Raw genomic sequence first — 17,135 nt, forward strand, 5'->3', positions numbered from 1 at the left:
ACTAACTCCCTTCACAGTCCTGGGGCGCGGGGGGCGGGGGTGGGGGGGGCGGGGAACCTCGAGATCTCGCGATTTCAACATCGCGTGGGAGCCTGAGTTCCCTCCCCTCCACAAGATGTTAATGCGCATGTTGCCGCTCGTCCGGAAACTACGGAAGTGGCTGCCGGGAGAGGGCGGGACAACAGGAAGTAAACATTGACGGACTGATCTCGTCTCTGTCGGAAGCCTTTGGGGTCGGCTGTGGCCGGACTGGGTGAGCAAATGTGGGAATTTGGGGATCGAGAAGAAGTGAAGCTAGAAAACTCTGGAAAATAGGCTGAAGGCTCCTAATTCTTAGATATATCCTTACGGAAGTGATGAACGCCAGGTCGAGGGGGAAACGGGGATTGGGGACCGAGAAAGAAGCCGCCGTCCTAGGCCTCAGACACTTTACTTGTGCCCAGCCAGACCAGGAGTGCGTCTTCAGTGGTTTTTAGAGTATGAATTATCAGATGTTGGAGGTGCACTGTCCAGCTATGTTAGGGGGACAGTGTTGTTGGGGATTAGTCTGAATACCTATAAAATCTGTCAGATTTTAATTTTTTTTTTAATGTTTATTTTTGAGACAGAGACAGAGCATGAATTGGGGAGGGGCAGAGAGAGAGAGGGAGACACAGAATCGGAAGCAGGCTCCAGGCTCTGAGCCATCAGCCCAGAGCCCGACGCGGGGCTCAAACTCACAAACCGTGAGATCGTGACCTGAGCTGAAGTCGGACGCTCAACCGACTGAGCCACCCAGGCGCCCCAAAAAAATCTGTCAGATTTTAAAGACTTACCGTAGTTTCTCTTATATTAAGAGAAACTGCTTTTTTTTTTTTTTTTTTACTATCTTAATATGACTACTGGAATGCTTAGAATGATGTATGAGGCTGGCATTATATTTCTCTTGGACAGTGCCACATTGAAGGATTTTAAGCTTGTGCAGTAGTAGGACATGGTATGATTAAATACGTGTTTTGAAAAAATAACACTGCAGTGTGGAGAACTGATTGGAGAGACTGACAGAAGACCCATAAGAAAGGAAAGTAATAACTTACACTGAAATGGTAGCATTGAGAATAGAGAGAAGTAGATAAATTTGAGTGCTATTCAGAAGGTGAAAATAACAATACTTAGTGATGAAATAGATGTGGAGATTAGCTGGGACACATATGTAAAGGAATGAATGGTATTTTTCATTAAGAGAGGAAACAGGGGCGCCTGGGTGGCTCAGTCGGTTAAGCGTCCGACCTCAGCTCCGGTCACGATCTCGCGGTCCGTGAGTTCGAGCCCCGCGTCGGGCTCTGGGCTGATGGCTCAGAGCCTGGAGCCTGCTTCCGATTCTATGTCTCCTTCTCTGTCTGTCCCTCCCCCGTTCATGCTCTGTCTCTCTCTGTCTCAAAAATAAATAAACGTTAAAAAAAATTAAAAAGAGAGGAAACAGTGAATGGAGATGAGATTTCATGGAGGAGATCATGAGTTTCAATTAAGATTTGTTGAGTTTAGGTATCACTAAGACCTCTAAGTGAAGATGCTATGAAGTAAGCAATTGGAATATATGTATATGAAACTCAGATAAAAGATCTGTAGAGGAGATGTAAGTTGGAGAGCCAACAGTGATATATTGTGGCTATGAAGCCTTAGAAATAGATGACCTAGTCTACTGATGGAGTCCTGAGTAATGAAAGAGACTCTAGCACTGAGCCCTGTAGAATGCAAAATCAAACAACTAGGCAGACCCAGATGAACCTGCAAAGGAGACAGGAGCAGCAAGAGCGAGTCAAGAAAAAACAGGAGAGTATAGTGTTACTTACGCCAAGGGATAAGAATATTTCAAGAGGGAAGGAACAGAACTGAAAAATGTATAGTGGATTTAGTACATTGATCATTGATAACTTAGTGGTAATTCTTTAGAGAGGTAGGGAATGGAAGCTAAATTAGAGTGATTGAGGAGAGAAGTAGAAGATGAGGAAATAGAGTCAGCGGATACAGATAATTCTTAAGGCATTTCGTCTTTAAGGAAAACAGGACATTGTTTACTCATGTAAGGTAATGCGTTGGTAAAGTCTGAGACACACATAGAGAAATTCAGGAATGTTAATGAAAGAGTCTTATGAAATTTTGAGTACATGTCTATATATTTCTCTGCATTTATAAATTAGAGTTGAGGGAGGAACTACAGATGGTAAATAGAGACCTTGTGGAGGGGAACGAGACCCTTCCCTTACAGATACTATAAGAACTTATGAAATATATAAAGCCAGACTGTAGTATATGTTATTAGGATGTACTTTTAATAGTTTTACTGATGAATTCATGAAGGCCTACTTTATACTAATATGTATTTCATTCTTTTCATAGAGGGGTCCAGATAACCATGTCAGCTGCAGCTGTAGATGCAGTTAATGCGGCCCCCCTGTCAGGGTCCAAAGAAATGAGTCTGGAGGAACCAAAGAAGATGACCAGAGAGGACTGGAGAAAGAAGAAGGAGTTAGAAGAGCAGCGGAAACTGGGTAATGCTCCTGCAGAAGTTGATGAAGAAGGAAAGTAAGTTATTTCATTATTTGCATGATCTGTTCATTCAGAATTCAGATTTATGGGGCTCCTGGGTGACTCAGTCGGTTAAGCGTCTAACTCCTGGTTTCCATTCAGGTTACGGTCTCAAGGTTTGTGAGATCGAGCCCCGTGTCTGGCTCTGTGCTGACCCCACGTAGAGCCTGCTTGGGATTCTCTCTCTCTCCCTTTCTGTTTCTGCCTTTCCCTCATGCACATGTGCACGTGCTCTCTCTCTCTCTCCCTCTCTCTCAAAGTAAATAAATAAACATTTTTTAAAAATTCAAATTTACGTCCACGTAGTTGAGTAGTTTTTCATCCTTTGCTTTGACAGGAAGCTATCTTTACCATTTACCTTCCTTTTGTTTTTATTATTTTATCAAATTCATATATGTAAGGTTTAATAAAAAAATATTGAAGGACTTACAATGAACAGCAGTCATCCCTTTCAACCCCTCCCACTCCTTGTTCCACCTCTGCAAATCTTCTAAATCTTTCTGTTTTGAGTTTTTCTGGTTGATACTTCCACATCTCTAAATAATGTACCTACATCATTGTTTTAATCAACTCTAGACATTATTAGCTAGCTTCTTACTCTTTTATAAGACATTATTTACTAACATACATCCGTGTCTTCCATATCTAGCTCCTCACTTCAGTTCTATCACTATTCTTAGTTTCTATATTGGAATTTTTTTCAATCTAAAATAAAGTATAAATTACTTTGCTTATTTTTCTTTTTTTTTTTCTATATTATAGAGATACCAAGCATATTCTCTTCCCTCTCCCTCCCACTGCATTATCTCTGGCCTTAGAGTTTATAAAGGCTGCCTTTGTAATTGTAATATCAACTATTTTCAAACTTTTTTTCTTTTTTACATGTTTATTTATTTTTGAGAGAGAGAGGGAGACAGCATGAGTAAGCACAAGTGGGAAGAGGCGGAGAGAGAAGGAGAGAATCCCAAGCAAGCTCCACATTGTCAGCACAGAGCCCTATGCAAAGCTCGATCTCATGAACCGTGAGATCATGACCTGAGCCAAAATCAAGAGTCAGACGCTTAATCAACTGAGCCACCCAAGCACCCCTCAAACTTTATTCTTTTTTTTTTTTCTTTTTAACATTTATTTATTTTTGAGACAGATAGAGACAGAGCATGAGCAGGGGAGGGTCAGAGAGAGAGGGAGACACAGAATCCGAAACAGGCTCCAGGCTCTGAGCTGTCAGCCCAGACCCCAATGTGGGGCTCGAACTCACGGACCGCGAGATCATGACCTGAGCCGAAGTTGGACGCCCAACCGACTGAGCCACCCAGGCACCCCCAAACTTTATTCTTTAAAAACATATATATATTTTTTTTAATTACAGAGACATCAACCCTCATATACCTCAGTATATTTCTTCAGTGCCATGGTATATTGATCCATCAAAAAGACCTACTTTAAAGCACCAGAGACCACAACCAGAGAAACAGAAGCAATACAGCTCATCTGGAGAATGGTACAAGAGGGGTGTAAAAGAGGTATGTGGGCAACTTTTATATATATCCTTTTGGAAGTGGAGATTTTATTTTAAGAACTTAATATAAGAACCTTCAATACTACGTTAAATTGAAACATTATATAATCTTTTACCTGAGATTAAAATTCACAATACATACTACTTTAGTCTGTGTTTTCTTTTATAAATTTTATGTTGCTAAAGTACTTAATTTTCTCATTTGTAAAGTATGGAGACTCAAACTCGTTTTTCTCTTAATGAGTCAGTCACTTCATTAGATAATATAGTAGTGAGAGCCAAAATTATTTCTAACTTATTCAGATAATTAGAATATTTTGGTTTTTTTTATATCCATTTATAGAATTCCATAACTACTAAGTACCGCAAGGGAGCATGTGAAAATTGTGGGGCCATGACACACAAAAAGAAAGACTGCTTTGAGGTAAGCTCACCTTTGAGAATTTTAGAAACTTGTCAGAGTCTCTTTTATTCTTCCTCGTCAGATTAATTCTATTTTTCTAAAATTATCTAAATTTTGGTACAAGTTAAAAAAAAAATTAATTTGAGTGAAATTAGATTAGCACCATCAGAATTTACTGCTGGGAGAGTAACTGATAACTGAACAGACCATAAACTCCCATGGTGTGTTTATGCTTGCTTTGTAAAGGTCATCTGAAATTTTCCTCTGGGCTACAGGAACTTAGGGTAAGACTTTATTTTATTTTATTTCCCAGAGACCTAGGCGAGTTGGAGCAAAATTTACAGGTACTAATATAGCTCCAGATGAGCATGTCCAGCCCCAGCTGATGTTTGACTATGATGGGAAGAGGGACCGGTGGAATGGCTACAATCCAGAGGAACACATGAAAATTGTAGAAGAATACGCCAAAGTTGATCTGGTGAGCAAAGTTCCCTGCTTTCCCACACTCCTTAAAGAATGTACATTTTGCTGTATCACTGGTTTAGCAACTCTATTTTTTGTCTTCAAGCAATATAAAAATGGTAGGTAGCATTTTTATAATAGTAGTAGTAGGCCTAACGGAATAGTGAGGATGAAATGGGCTAGCCCTATTGGCAGCAGTGTCTTATTTGATTCTTATATTGTTTTTTGATTCCTGAGGTTGCAGAAGATATTGGAAGCATGAGAACAGATTAGTATCTAAAGCTTTTGGCTTTTTAAGGTTATAAACTCTTGCCCCCCCATATACACACACACTGCATCTTGCCCATAGACCTATTTTTACCATTGTCTCGCATAGCATTTGAGAGAGGTGAGAGGGGAATAGGATAACTCATTTCAGAAAATCGAATTTTATTTTAATTCAATTTCAGTTTTTTTCTGTTAGGATTTTACCTACTCATCCCCATTCCTTAAAATCCATAGTCACACTGCCTTTTTCTTTTTTTTAAGTAGAGTTTACATTTAAAAATCATGGGATTTCGTAAAATGTAAGTTTCATCTCTTCTTGAACAATGATATGGTAATCCTGGGTCTGCCTGGCAAGAGCCAGTCATCTGGAGTCAGGTGACAGCTGCTCCTTCTGAACTTAGCTTGTTCTCTGCAGTTTAATCACTGCTGCTGTTTGGCTCAGTTTATATTAATGCTTGGTTCAAACAGGAGTTTGTAACTCCTGTTTAGAAACCATAGATCTGGAGCTACAAGAAATCCCAAAGAGACGACCTTGTTTAGTGAACTTTCTGAACGCAATAAATTTGTTGATTTTAAATATAAAAAAACTAAATGTTCATTTGAATGTTGTAAAGTTAATTTCAAATGTTTCCTTTTTTATTAGGCAAAACGAACACTGAAAGCCCAGAAACTCCAAGAAGAATTAGCCTCAGGGAAATTAGTGGAACAAGCTGTAAGTAATAAAAATGATCAATAAAAAAATTCAAACCCTTAGCAAACAAAAATGAAAATTGAAACAAGAATTCATTTTATCTCTCCAGTTAGAAAAGATTTTAGCAGGGGCGCCAGAGTGGCTCAGTCAGTTAAGCATCCAACTTCAGCTCAGGTCATGATCTCTCACGGTTCATGATTTCGAGCCCCACATTCAACTATCTGCTGTCAGCACAAAGCCCGCTTCAGATACTCTGCCTCCCTCTCCCCTGTGTGCACGTGCGCGCGCTCTCTCTCTCTCTCTCTCTCTCTCTCTCTTCCTCTTCTCTCCTCTCTCTTCTCTCTCTGTCTCTCACAAAAACAAAATAAACATTAAAAAAAAAACACAAGATTTTAGGGACAGAGAAGTGCTATTGAGAGGAAAGAGTAAAACTGGCACTCATACCATTCATGAGAATATACCTTGACACAATCATTTTGTAAAGAATGTTGCCATAAAATATTTATATACATTTTCTGGAATTAAATTAGTAGATCTTTCAATCCTAAAGAATTTTCTAGTAATCAGGAGAAAGTCATATATGCAAAGATGTTCATTGTAGCACTTTTTAAGATAGCAAGAAATTGAAATAGCTTAAATAGAAACGGGGAATTGGTGAAGTAAACTGTCCTGCATCTGCATGATAGAATGGAGCATGGCTCTTTTTTTTAAATTTTTTTTAATGTTTATTTTTGAGAGAGACAAAGCGTGAGCAGGCAAGGGGCAGAGAGAGAGAGAGACACAGAATCTGAAACAGGCTCCAGGCTCTGGGCTGTCGGCACAGAGCCCGACATGAGGCTTGAACTCATGAACCACGGGATCATGACCTGAGTCGAAGTCAGATGCTCAACCGACTGAGCCACCCAGGCGCCCCTGGGGCATAGCTCTTAAAATCTTTATAACAACAGTGGGTAACACTTACATTTAAATTACACATGAAAAAATATTGTAATATCACATAGGAAAAAAGATAATACTAATTCTCATCCAGTGTAGAATTAGTAAATTTTTCTTTGTATTTTTACTATTGCTTCCTACATTTTCCATAATGACTATAATAATTTTATAGGTGAATAAAACAAAATTTTTGACTAAAAAAATTTTATAGTAAAAAGATGTATTGCAGCCAATTTTTTATTCATGACAACTTAATAGTTAATGTATATTATGCTTATTAAAAGTTTTTTTTTAACAAATTTATGGCACACATAAAAAACATTTGGAGTTTAAATTTATAAAAGGAATTCTTGCCAAGTATGAATTAGAAACAGACCTAAGTAAGCACCAAGCGAACAGTCCCTGAGGCCACTTAGCGAACAGTCCCTGAGGCTCACAGCACAGGTTAACAGATAGATGCTAAAATCCAGCTCTGTCCTTGGCTAGCTAGGTGATCGTAGAAAAATTAATTTGCTTCTCTGAGCCTCAGTTTGTCATCTCTCAAACAGAGATAACATGTACCCTTCAGGAGGTTTAGCATTCATATCACATAGTAAGTAAACATTTGGTAATTCATAACTGTTGTTACCACCAATTCTGGAAAAAGGAAAATGGCCTGTTTATTTTGTTCTAATATATTCTCTGTTGTTTATCGTAAACATAGTATAATTTAGTTGCCCAGTAAGCATACTTAAATGTATACAGGGGACTGATGATTTTTGACCACTTCACTACTTGGATATTAACTACATACATAGAAGAAAAGTCTACTGTAGAGATTGAACTTTCTGTACAGCATCATAAATTTTTTTGTTGTTGAACTCGCAACTTGTGGGAACTCCAAAAAACAATTATTTTTTTTAAAAAACAGAGGTGCCTGGATGTCTTAGTTGGTTAAGCATCCAACTCTTGACTTTGGCTCAGGTCATGATCTCACAGATCATGAGATCAAGTCCTGTGTCAGGCTCTGTGCTAATAACACAGAGCCTACTTGGTATTCTTTCTTTCTCTCTCTCTCTCTCTCTCTCTCTCTCTCTCTCTCTCTGCCCCATCCCTGCTCACGTACACTCTCTTCTCTCTCTCTCTCTCTCAAAATAAATAAATAAACTTAAAAAATAAAAGAAAAAACGGGCACCTAGGCAGCTCAGTTGGTTAAGTGTCTGACTCTTGATTTCAGCTGAGGTCATAATCCCAGGGTCGTGGGATCGAGCCCGACACCAGGCTCCACACTCCACACTGAGTGTAGAGCCTGCTTAAGATTCTCTCTGTCTCTCTGCCCCTCTCCTCCTCTCTTATTCTCTAAACCAAAAATAAAAATAACTGAAGAACATTTAAAAGAACACATAATTCTGGGAGGCCTGGCTGCCTCAGTCAGTAAGGCTTGTGACTCTTTATCTCAGGCTTGTGAGTTCGAACCCCATGTTGGGTGTAGAAATTACTTAAAAAATGAAATCTTTATTTAAAAAAATGATTCTGAAAGTAACACATATGCAGTGAAAGAAATTTTAGAAAAATTATAAGGAAGAAAGTATCTCCTATTTTAACTATTAACATTTTGAGGTAGGCCTTTCTAGGTCCCACTCCACCTACCCCCATATATCTATATATGTGTGTAATGATAATACAACTTTTTTATGTGGATTTCATCTTTGCATACTTAATTATCACCTCTTTCAGTTAAACGAAAGAGGCAATGAGATCATGTTTTCTGTGTAATTAAATAAATATAGACCTATTTATTTTTATATAAATTCACATGGTATTATATAAAACTCAGAGTAATTTAAGAAGATATGCAGTAAAAAGTCTCCCATCCTTGCCTCCATTCATCCTATCTCAAAACCTCACCACCCCCCCATAATCTGTTTTTCTTGTGGATACTTTCAGAGTTTCTTACATAAATACAAACAAAAACAAATATATAATGTTATTCCCATCTCTTTCTCCCTTTTTAACAGCAAAAAAAATAACAGCAAAAAAGAAAGGGGGTAGCAAATTATATGTTTTTTTCCTGCAGATTGAATAGAATCACTTTCACGGTTTTTTGGGGGAGAGGGGAGAGTTCAAGCATGAGCAGGGGAAGGGCAGAGGAAAAGAGAGAGAGAGAGAATCCTAAGCAGGCTCCATGCCCAGTGTGGAGCCAGGAACGGGCTCATCTCATGACCATGAGATTATGACCTCAGCTGAAACCAAGAGTTGGACACCTAACTGACTGAGTCACCCAGGTGCCCCAGATAGAATCACCTTAATGGATGTTCAGTGTTCATCAAGTATAGTAATGTATATAACCAATTATCTATTATTAAGTTGATTTTTTTCCCAAATTTTTGATACTATATATGACACTATAAATCACATTCTTGTACATATCTCTTTATATAATTGATGTATTATTCCCTTAGAGTAAATTCCTTAATGTGTAGTTGTTGACACAGTGAGTATTTTATTTAATATTTTGGTGTCATATCACTTAGATACCATTCAGGAGAGCTGCTCAAATTTATGCTCTCACCAATATATTGTATATGTATCTATATCTATCATTCTATTTATATAGGGAGAATGGATAGATAGATAGATAGATAGATAGATAGATTGATTCACACACACACATTTTCATATTCCCCCACTATACTATAAGGTACTCTTTTTAACCTTTGAAGGTTTTTAAAGGGACATGATAAAATACTGATTACTTTGGTATAGGCATTTTGTAGAATTAGAGAAAATCCTGACCAGTTGCTAATGAAGAAAGAGTATCTTTGTGCCAAGGATCTCACCCTTCTTAAATTACAGTATGGTGTCATCTGAGTAGATTCCTTCATTGCCTAAATTTTACATAAGCTGTTCTGGTTCTAAAGATACTTATTACATGATCCTGTAACATTTTCTTTTTGGACTTGATAGAAAACTAGTAAGGTTTAGCAAAAATGGTGTCTAAAGGTTAACATATAAGAAATGAATATATATTGATTACATTGGTCATCTTGATGTTCCTCCTACCCTTGTGTGATTATAATCCTGTATCATTGAAAATTCTCTAGAAATTTACTGGCTTTGTAGACAGTCTGATAAAATTATTCATAAGTACATACTTGTATTCAGAACTTATGTGTTCATTACAATGAGAAATAGGAGGATTTGTTCAGTTAGATTTAAGTTATATTATTTTACCTAAGTATTTGACATGTGAATCAATAAGGGCTTCTGGGTGGCTCAGTCGGTTAAGCATCCAACTTCAGCTCAGGTCATGATCTCACACTTCATGAGTGTGAGCCCTGCATCAGGCTCTGTGCTGACAGCTTGGAGCCTGGAGCCTGCTTTGGATTCTCTGTCTCCCTCTCTGCCCCTCCCCTGCTTGTGCTTGCTCTAACTCTCTCTCTCTGAAAACTAAACATTAAAAAAATGATAATAAAAAAATAAAGTGTGAATCAGTAGATTCAGTGGAATAAAATAACAAATTCTTTTTCTTATTGCATAATGCAGAATTCTCCAAAACACCAGTGGGGAGAAGAGGAACCAAATTCTCAAACGGTAATAAATATTTGCCTTGTCTGGCAAATTTTTCAATTTCTGATGGCTAATGGCTAATAACAATAACTAATAATAATAGCTTTAAGGAATATAACTGAATAAGAGTTGGATTAAAGGAAAGTAAGAACTAGATGCTGCTCTTTTTTTCTTATAATTTGTTTTTCCCTCTTTCCACTTCCTTCAGGAAAAAGATCATAATAGTGAAGATGAGGATGAAGATAAATATGCAGATGACATTGACATGCCTGGACAGAACTTTGACTCTAAGAGGCGAATTACTGTCCGGAATCTCAGGATTCGAGAAGATATTGCAAAAGTAAGCCTTGCCAACTTAACATACACACTCAAAAAATATTTGTCTTCCCACCCCAAATTTTGTCTACTCATCTGGTATCTGGATAGTATATAGGTAATATAGTCATTCCAAGATTAGGTATCATTCTGTATTTTATCTTCTGTACCCGGAAATGTATACACACAATTGATCGTGATTGACTCGTCTGCCTAGTGTGCTGAAATCTTTTTTGACAGAAGTAAACATTAATGCAGTCTTAAACCATTTTCCCTTCTAGTATTTGCGGAATTTAGATCCAAATTCTGCTTACTATGATCCCAAAACTAGAGCGATGAGAGAGAATCCCTATGCCAATGCAGGAAAGAATCCAGATGAGTAAGTATCAAGTTAAATGTATAGATTTTGGGGCGCCTGGGTGGCTCAGTCAGTTAAGCATCCAACTTTAGCTCAGGTCATGACCTCACGGTCTGTGGGTTTGAGCCCGGCATCAGGCTCTGTGCTGACAGCTCAGCTCAGAGCCTGGAGTCTGCTTCATATTCTGTGTCTCCCTCTCTCTGTTCCTCCCATGCTTGCACTCTCTCTCTGTCTCTGTCTCTGTCTCTGTCTCTCTCTCTCTCTCTCTCTCTCTCTCTCTCTCAAAAATAAGTAAACATTAAAAAAATAGAGAGATTTCAAGGTAGGGCGGGGGTGGGGGGAGATTTTTTAATCATAAAACTGAATCTGAGTTAAAATAAACATCATCTATGGTTGGGTCAGAAAAGAATGAACTTTCCTTAAAGAAAGCAATTTCTGAAACAACTTGTTTTTTAAATTTGCATTTACAGAGTGAGCTATGCAGGGGATAACTTCGTTAGATACACAGGAGATACCATTTCAATGGCTCAGACACAGTGTAAGTGTTTGCTCTAAGTCAAGGTATTTTTATAAGCTCAAAAGAAATTTGGGGGCATTTTTAAAAGTTTGTTTTTAACAAGCATGCAATAAACATAGCTGACAAGTCATTAAAATGTCTTTGATTTTTGTAGTGTTTGCTTGGGAAGCCTATGACAAGGGATCTGAAGTGCATCTGCAGGCCGATCCTACAAAACTAGAGCTGTTGTACAAGTCCTTCAAAGTCAAAAAAGAAGACTTCAAGGAACAGCAGAAAGAAAGCATCCTGGAAAAGGTAATTTTGACCAAAATGCTTAAAAAAAGAATGTTTGTTAAAGAGAAATGACTAGTTAATGATCATTCAATTTACATTTGGAATACAATGCACATGAAGTCCCTTTTAGTTTGTTAGGAACAGTCCTACCCTCACATTGACTTGAAATCAAGTGTATACGTTATCAGTTTAGCTGTATCAGGAAGCTTTTGCGGGAAAACAACAACAACAACAAAAACATAGCAGTTTAAAAGAAACATTGGTTATTTCTGAGGATTTTGTATGTCAGCTGGGTCTCCTGGTCTGGGCCTGCCCATCTGAAGCTGGATGATCTAGAATGGCCTCATTCTGGTCTCTAGCAGTTAACAGGCTGATTGTCCTAAGAGACCTCATCTGGAACAGCTCATGTCTGCCCAGGGTGGGCTCTCCTCCTTTGGTAGGCTAGTCCAGCCTCATATGGCATTCTTGGGGTACCAGAGACTAGCAACAAAAATATGCCCCACTGCACAAGTGCTTTCCAGGCCTTTGCTTGCATCACATTTGCCCAGTTTCCCACAGGCCTGAACAAGTAACATGGCCAGGCCCAGATTCAAAGATGGAGAAACAGACTGTCTATCTCTTGAGGGGAAGAGTAGCAAAGTCATGTGGCAAATGGGCACGCATACAAGGTTAAGAGGAATTGATGGCCATTTGGTAATTTGCCACGCTCAACACATAGATAACAACTGAGACATCTTTTATTTGCCTATAAAAATCATGTGGCTTTTTCTTTTTCACTGTACTTTGTATAACAGAGCCCATAAAAAATATTGCTTTCATGTTTCTGATTAGAAACAAACTGATCAATAGAGATTTGAATGAAAACCTTTGCTGTAAAATGTATTTAATAATATTCAATGTTCTTTTAGTATGGTGGCCAAGAACATTTGGATGCCCCTCCAGCTGAATTGCTTTTAGCTCAGACTGAAGACTATGTGGAGTACTCAAGACATGGGACAGTCATCAAAGGACAGGAGAGGGCTGTCGCCTGCTCTAAGTATGAGGAGGATGTGAAGATCCACAATCACACAGTATGTGTTAAACTAGAACCATCTGGTGTTCTTGTTAGCATTTTTCTCTGAGTTATATTTTCTTTTTACAGCTTCATAGCGAATCATTGTTGGGCTTGTTTTCCTTTTTTTTTTTTTTTTTTACATTTTAATTTTATTTTATGAAATTTTTCTAAAAATACAAAAACTTTAGATTACTATTATGTTCACCCACATACCCACCACCTAGATTCAGAAATATTTTGCATGTTGCCATATATGTTTTGTCTGGACAGAGGGAGGGGTATATGCATGCTGGTATATACATATACCCACATATATATATTTGTATCTTTTTTTTTTTTTTTTTACTAAAATACTTGAAAATTACAGATATTATGATATTTCACTGATAGACACTATATCATGTATTTCCTAAAATTAAGGATATTCCCCTACATTATCACACTTTAGAAAATTATCATGGACTCCTTAATATCCTCTAATCTGTAATTCTTAATCACATTACCAAAATATACACAAAAATGCCTTTAAATAGGTGGTTTGTTTTTGCTTTTGTTTTTGTTTTGAGTCAGAATCCAATCAAAGTTTATTTTGGTTGTTGTCTCTTTTTCTCTATCTCCCTCTATCGAAACTCCCCTTTTTCAGGACAGTGACTCCTAAACAGATCAGGACAGTTATTTTGTAAACTCACATTCTATTTTGACTGGTTCAATTACTTGTATAATATCATAGGAGTTATTCCTCTATCCTCTGTATTTCCTATAAACAAATTCAGATCTAAAGACTTGACTAAAGTTAAATATTTTAACAAGAACATAAGTGATACAGTGTAATTCATACTGCATCACATTATAAAACACGTGTACCTAAACTACAATTGTCTAAGTTGGATCAAAAACAGAACTACCTATAGGAGCCAGGCTGCTAAATCATATGAGTGAAGTGACTCAGGCAAATTATACAAACTAGAGAACACAAACCCTGTCTGAAAGGGGCATCCACTGGTCAGCAACAGCCAGTTCTTGCCAAGTAGGAATGTGGGCCCAGAATTTCCCAGTCCTTCTTAATTTTTAAAGAGAAGTCAGATATCCTAATTTTTTTTTAAAGTTTTAGGAATAAAATGTAAGACCATTATAATTTAATGCCTGCTTGTCACACTTGAGAGCAGGCCACCTTGTCCCTATTAGCTAGCCCTGGAATCCCCATAAGTTTCCTCCCAAGTTAACCTTTTAAAGGACTGTATTATTTTATGCTCATATCAACAGTGTATGAGAGTCCCTAGTTTCAGGTTCCTTTTTAAGTAACAACTCTCTCTCTGCAGCATATCTGGGGATCTTACTGGAAAGAAGGCCGATGGGGATACAAATGCTGTCACTCCTTTTTCAAGTATTCCTATTGCACTGGAGAAGCTGGGAAGGAGATTGCTGTAAGTAATTGTGCTCTAGTTCTTGCAAGTGTAAAACAACAAAAGTTCTTAAGTCAGAATCTGTATGAAACATATTTCTCATGTTTCAAATTTTAACTTTTTCTTCAATGATCGGTAACTATGATTACTCAAGTCAAATGACTATATTTTCCTACAGAATTCAGAGGAATGTATTATAAATGATATAACTGGAGAAGAATCTGTAAAAAAACCTCAAACGCTCATGGAGGTAAGTCTATAATCATTTGTCCTGAATTTTTTTTTAATGTTTATTTATTTTTGAGAGAATGTGCGCATGCATGGGGAGAGGGAGAGGGAGAGAGGGGAACAGAGGATCCGAAACGGGCTTTGTACTATCAGCAGAGATCCCAATTCAGGGCTCAAACTCACGAACCTTGAGATCATGATCTGAGCTGAAGTCAGACACTTAACTGACTGAGCCACCCAGCACCCCATGTGTCCAAAAATTTTAAGTGCTGGAGGGCAGACTTCAAAATTTGCACCAGAACTTTGTTTTTGCATTAATAACCTTGTATTTCAATCCTCCCTATCAGATGCATCAGGAAAAACTAAAAGAAGATAAAAAGAAGAAAAAGAAGAAGAAGAAGAAGCATCGAAAGAGCAGTTCAGATAGTGATGATGAAGAAAAGAAACATGAAAAATTGAAAAAGGTACTTTATGAAGTCAGAGCAATGACAGTATTCTTTATTTGTATGGACCTTAATAAATTATCTAGTCCTGTCTCCAAGCTCATTTTAAAAATCCCAAGTCTGAGTGATTTGCTCAGGTCACCTTGTATCAGGCCTAGAATGCAAATGGAGATTTTTTTGTCTTAGTATTGCCTGCTTCTCAGAATGTTTGATAAAAATCACTAATGTACAGAAGAAATGTTCTTTGTAAAGCTGTTCTTTAAGAGTTATTGACATATGTCCAGAAAGAATTGCCTTCTAGCTCTAAAATTTGTGTCAGCAAGTCCTTGGGAAAAGTCAGAGTTGTAGTTTCCACCAGAAGTATCAGTTTCGGACTTATGTTAGTAAAGTGAATCTCATTGAATCTTTATTATTAAGTAAAAATTTTTTAACATTGAAAATGTGGTAGACTATTTCCTGCTGTATGAAAATACTGTATCAGCCAAACAGTGATTCGTTGTAGCTTGAAGGTAGTCTGGCTGACTCTCAAGCTCTTTCAGATAATCTAGGTTTTTCATATAGCAGTTTACATTCAGTGGGGTCTTTTGGTACTCTGCTACTATTGGTGGTACTCATGTTTTTTCTTTCACTGTAGGCCCTGAATGCAGAGGAAGCCCGCCTTCTTCACGTCAAGGAGATTATGCAGATTGATGAGAGGAAGCGGCCTTACAATAGCATACATGAAACTCGGGAACCCACTGAAGAGGAAATGGAGGCCTATAGAATGAAACGTCAGAGGCCGGATGACCCCATGGCCTCCTTCCTTGGACAGTAGTAGCTAGTTATAGACAGTCACCCAAGATAGACACATAGATACATTCTTTTCAGCTTCTTGCTGATAATTGTAGGTGGAAAACCCCTTGACTACTCTTTTTGCTGCCTGACTTTAATAAAGCTTCCAGAAGTCCTTTTGTAAATTCATTTCTTTGTACACCGAAGAAACAAGAAAAACAAAGAGCAATTCATTAAGTGTATGTTAAGATTTTTTTTCCAATTTTATATTAGGTGATGTGGAAAGAGGCCTTGGCTCTTTACCTAGCAAGAATGTCTTCTACTCAACATTATTAAGGCTTAAACTGTATCTCCACAATTCATATGGCCCTTTATCTAGTTAACACGCATTTTGAAGGCAGATTAGTTACTCTTTCTCAAAATCAGGGTTTCATTTTTTCAAATTATTAGTAACTATAATTATAGTTATTTGAGAATCCTTTGTTTTTGCCTTCTAAGGTTTTCCTGGTCTGAAACTAAAAAAATTATTCTATCTTGGGTTTTGGGTTACTGAAAGGAAACCTGTAGAACATATGAGTAACTTTATCTCCCATGTCAATCTGTATAGTAATAATTCTGTTTTCTACTTGGTTATAAAATTTTTATTTTTAAAATATTTCCTTGTACCTTACATCCAGAATAACAGAAAAATAATATTTTGTCATCTTTGAGCCAGTGTTGTGATGGTCTTTTATCATTCTGGACTTGAGCCTTTAAACACAGAAATCCTTTCCTCTATCATAGAAAATACAGTTTGTGATACTATTTGTTGCTTTAATTGTGATTGCCTTTATGTAAAAATAATGAATATTAAATTTTAAAAGATTGTAGAATATCCATTATACCTAATATCTATAGTAAGCAGGTGTCTGTAAAATTTGCAAAAAGCAAAACCTGAAGTTGAAAGTTTCTTCAAAGAATTAGAAGGATAGCTTGTAGGGCTATTAATAACTGAGACCGCCATGATCCTCAGGCCTCTTCTAAGACCATCATGAAAATAATACTGACAGAGTGGGCTCAATGAAAACAGCCTGTTTCAAACCCCTGATAGAAGTACATTGGCTTTTTAACAGCTCACCAAAACTGATTAGGATACAGCTTTAAGTTACCATCTCAGAAATAGTAACAATCGAATTGTCAAGTACTATGAATATAGTGTGTAGATTAAGACTACTATGCAATTAAAAAAGCAATGCAAATGGAGGTAATTCTTAACCTATTTCAAGAAAGTCAATGACATGTGTTCATATTCCTACCTTACCATGGGGTGGCTCCATAAAGTGACAATGTCTATTTTGTATTTTATTTATCTTTTGGTAATAAAGATACATAATTAGAA

The 17,135-nt window shown here is 37.3% G+C and overlaps 1 protein-coding gene across 1 annotated transcript; it reads left to right on the forward strand.

Moving 5' to 3' along the window:
• The first annotated feature begins 146 nt into the window (after positions 1-146).
• On the forward strand, positions 147-17,135 carry SLU7 (SLU7 homolog, splicing factor). Its single transcript, XM_015063862.3, has 16 exons — positions 147-253; positions 2,380-2,565; positions 3,938-4,091; positions 4,431-4,511; positions 4,804-4,968; positions 5,863-5,931; positions 10,372-10,419; positions 10,604-10,735; positions 10,992-11,089; positions 11,539-11,606; positions 11,740-11,879; positions 12,767-12,928; positions 14,232-14,336; positions 14,494-14,565; positions 14,891-15,007; positions 15,621-17,135. Exons 2-16 carry the CDS (start codon positions 2,396-2,398, stop codon positions 15,798-15,800), a joined length of 1,761 nt encoding a protein of 586 aa, XP_014919348.1. The 5' UTR covers positions 147-253; positions 2,380-2,395; the 3' UTR covers positions 15,801-17,135.

Source organism: Acinonyx jubatus, chromosome A1 (genome assembly GCF_027475565.1).
Source record: "Acinonyx jubatus isolate Ajub_Pintada_27869175 chromosome A1, VMU_Ajub_asm_v1.0, whole genome shotgun sequence".
In the NCBI taxonomy this organism is placed as follows: Eukaryota; Metazoa; Chordata; class Mammalia; order Carnivora; family Felidae; genus Acinonyx; species Acinonyx jubatus.